The following is a 2,731-nucleotide window of genomic DNA, read 5'->3' on the forward strand; positions in this document are numbered from 1 at the left end:
TCGCCGGTCGTTCCCGGGAATTCTCCGCGTCTCCCTTTTTCTTTCCGTGAAGGGTGAGTTTCCCTTGCGCAGACGCGTTAAGAATTTCATGCATGCATCCCTCAGGGTGACTCTTCGTCTCCCTCCCAGGCGACCCCCGCCTTCTGGCCTCTCGTCCGTTGGGACCCCATATATCTTTCCTCTCCCTCCTCTTTCTTTTCGCTATGGGCTCTACACTCAGTACCGAGGAAAAATTCGTTCAATCCCTTCAGGATGAACTTATATCCAGGAAGGTTCATGTTTCTAAGGCAGACCTTTATCAATTTTTTAACATCCTTCATAAAGCTTCCCCTTGGTTTGTGTTTACCGCCCCTAAGATCGCCCGTTCCACTTGGTTGAAAATTGGGCAGGATTTGACGGATTTTTGTAACACACAAAATGATTCTGCTTTTAAGGACTGCATTCTTCAATATTGGAAACTCCTCGATGGCCTTATTACTGCAGCTCCTATCTCTTCCTCCTGCGCCGCTATCATCAAAGAGGGACAGGCTATCCTTACTAATGCTTCACGTTCTCATACTCCCTCCTCTCCCATGTCCCCCTCGCCTGAGACCTTTCGGCCCCCGCCATACGCCCCTGTTCCTGCAGATTCCTCTGCCTCGTCCTCTTTCGTTGCCATTACTCAGGCTCCTTCTCCCGACCACCTCTCTCCTGAAGACGCAGCCACGCTTGACGCAGCGGCTGCTGCTTACACTGCCCGCTCCCCGTCTGACCCCCCTGCTCCCTCCCACAGCTTTTCTCCTCCCTCCACTGCCTCACAGCTCCAGCACACCATTGATAAACTCTGCTCTTCTCTCAATCAAGTTCTCTCTAAGTTACAGTCCCCTAGTCCTCCTCAGGTTTACCCTGCCCTCCTTAAGCCTAAGGAGCAGCCTCCTTCTCAGCACCCTATGATCACACGTTCCCGTGCTCGGCCCCGTTCCCGTAGAACTACCCCTGCGCGCCCTGCTGCGCAGGCGGATGGCGAGGCTGCTGACGACCCTGATGGAAACGTTATTGAGGCCGATGACGAAGCTGACGCAGATGAAAATCAATCTGCGGGCGAGGAGGAGGCTGCCGTCTCCGGCGATGCCTCTCCTCCTGATGCCGACGCTCCCACCCAACGAGCTACCGGCCGTATTTTTCAAGAGGACATTGAAATTAAGGAACTCGATCAGGGCTCCCTTAAGGAAGTCCGCAAGGCCGTCCTTGAGTACGGTCCCCAGGCTCCCTATACCCTTTCTTGCCTTGAATCTCTCTCCTATGGCGGCGCTCTTTTTCCTATAGAATGGCGCATAACTGTCCGCCGCTGCCTTAAGCCCCAGGATATTGTCCTCTGGGAGGCTGAATTTCAAAATAATTGCAAGGACCTTGCGGGACCCAGTAAAAAGGAGTATCTCCAACTTTCTGGCTCTGTGCCCTATGACACTATGCAGGCTCAGCGCCGCCTTCCCTATCACATTCTCAGTTTAACCTCTCAAGCTGCTCTTAAGGCATGGAAAGCTGTCGGCTCTTCCTCGGGCCCTGCTCTTCCTCTTGCAAAAATCTTGCAGGCAGATGATGAGCCTTATCACGCCTTCATCTCCCGTCTCCTTGAGGCTATTGATCGTACCACCGGAATCACTGATACCTCTAATCCTTTCATCAAGCAGCTTGCCTTTGAAAATGCTAATCCTGCCTGCCGCCAAATTCTTAAAGGTCCCAAGCTCTCCCGCTCCCTAGAGGACATGATCTCTCTTTGTAAAAATGCTCATTCTTTTGCTACCCAAGTGGCTGGTGCCCTTGTCGCTTTTCAAAACCAGTCTAAAGGTAAAATCTGTTATTCTTGTGGCCAGCCTGGTCACTTCGCGGGTCAGTGTCCCCAGCGCAGGCTGCCTGACATACAGGCAGGCTCCACTTCTGAACGCCCTTCCCTTTGCCCCCGCTGTCGGCGCGGGCGCCACTGGAGATCCTCCTGTCGCGCTACCACTGACATTGAGGGAAATTTTCTGGGTGAAAACCCACTCCTGAAACAGCGCCCAGGCCAGTCAAAAAACTCCGGCAGGGGTCGCCCCCAGACCCCGCACCAACAGCCTCGTCACATTCCTTTTGTCCCAGCCACTGGGGGAACGACTGGGACTCCCTCTCGCCAAATCCAAGTTCACTATCAGCGCCTCCCCTCCCAAACCCAGAACTGCGACCCTCAACCTCCTCCCTCTTCCGGGCCACCCCCGGTTCAGCAGGACTTGACTTGTGTTCCGCCACCCCCCTCTTATTAACTCCTCAGGGTGGTGTCTACTCTATTCCTACCGGTGTTTATGGACCACCTCCTCCTGGTTATTTTTTCATGATCATTGGTCGCGCCTCCTCTACCATTGATGGTCTTATCATCTCTCCCTCTATCGTTGATGGTGATTACTCTGGTGAGATTTTTCTTAATGCTACCGCTCCTTTTAAATCAGTTCAGGTCGTCCCCGGCACTCGCATTGCCCAAGCTCTTCCCTTGCCCCTAGCGGTGGAGCTGCCTGCCCTGCCCCAACCGCGGGGCGCCACTCATCCCGGTTCTTCTGATGTTTATTGGATAAAAACCATCTGTCGCGAACGCCCCTCTTCTATCCTTTCCCTCACCATCCAGGGCCGCCTCTTCTATGGCCTCTTGGATACCGGGGCTGATACCACCTGCTTTTCTCCTTTGGATTGGCCTCCTGATTGGCCTCTTTGTCCCTCTCCTGAC

General features: G+C 53.8%; 1 protein-coding gene across 1 annotated transcript; it reads left to right on the forward strand.

The window, feature by feature from the left end:
* Positions 1-203: 203 nt before the first annotated feature.
* On the forward strand, positions 204-2,276 carry LOC126020292 (endogenous retrovirus group K member 113 Gag polyprotein-like). The gene has a single exon (XM_049781731.1). The coding sequence runs from the start codon at positions 204-206 to the stop codon at positions 2,274-2,276; it is 2,073 nt and encodes a 690-aa protein (XP_049637688.1).
* Positions 2,277-2,731: the final 455 nt, after the last annotated feature.

The sequence above is a fragment of the Suncus etruscus genome, chromosome 10 (assembly GCF_024139225.1).
Source record: "Suncus etruscus isolate mSunEtr1 chromosome 10, mSunEtr1.pri.cur, whole genome shotgun sequence".
In the NCBI taxonomy this organism is placed as follows: domain Eukaryota; kingdom Metazoa; phylum Chordata; class Mammalia; order Eulipotyphla; family Soricidae; genus Suncus; species Suncus etruscus.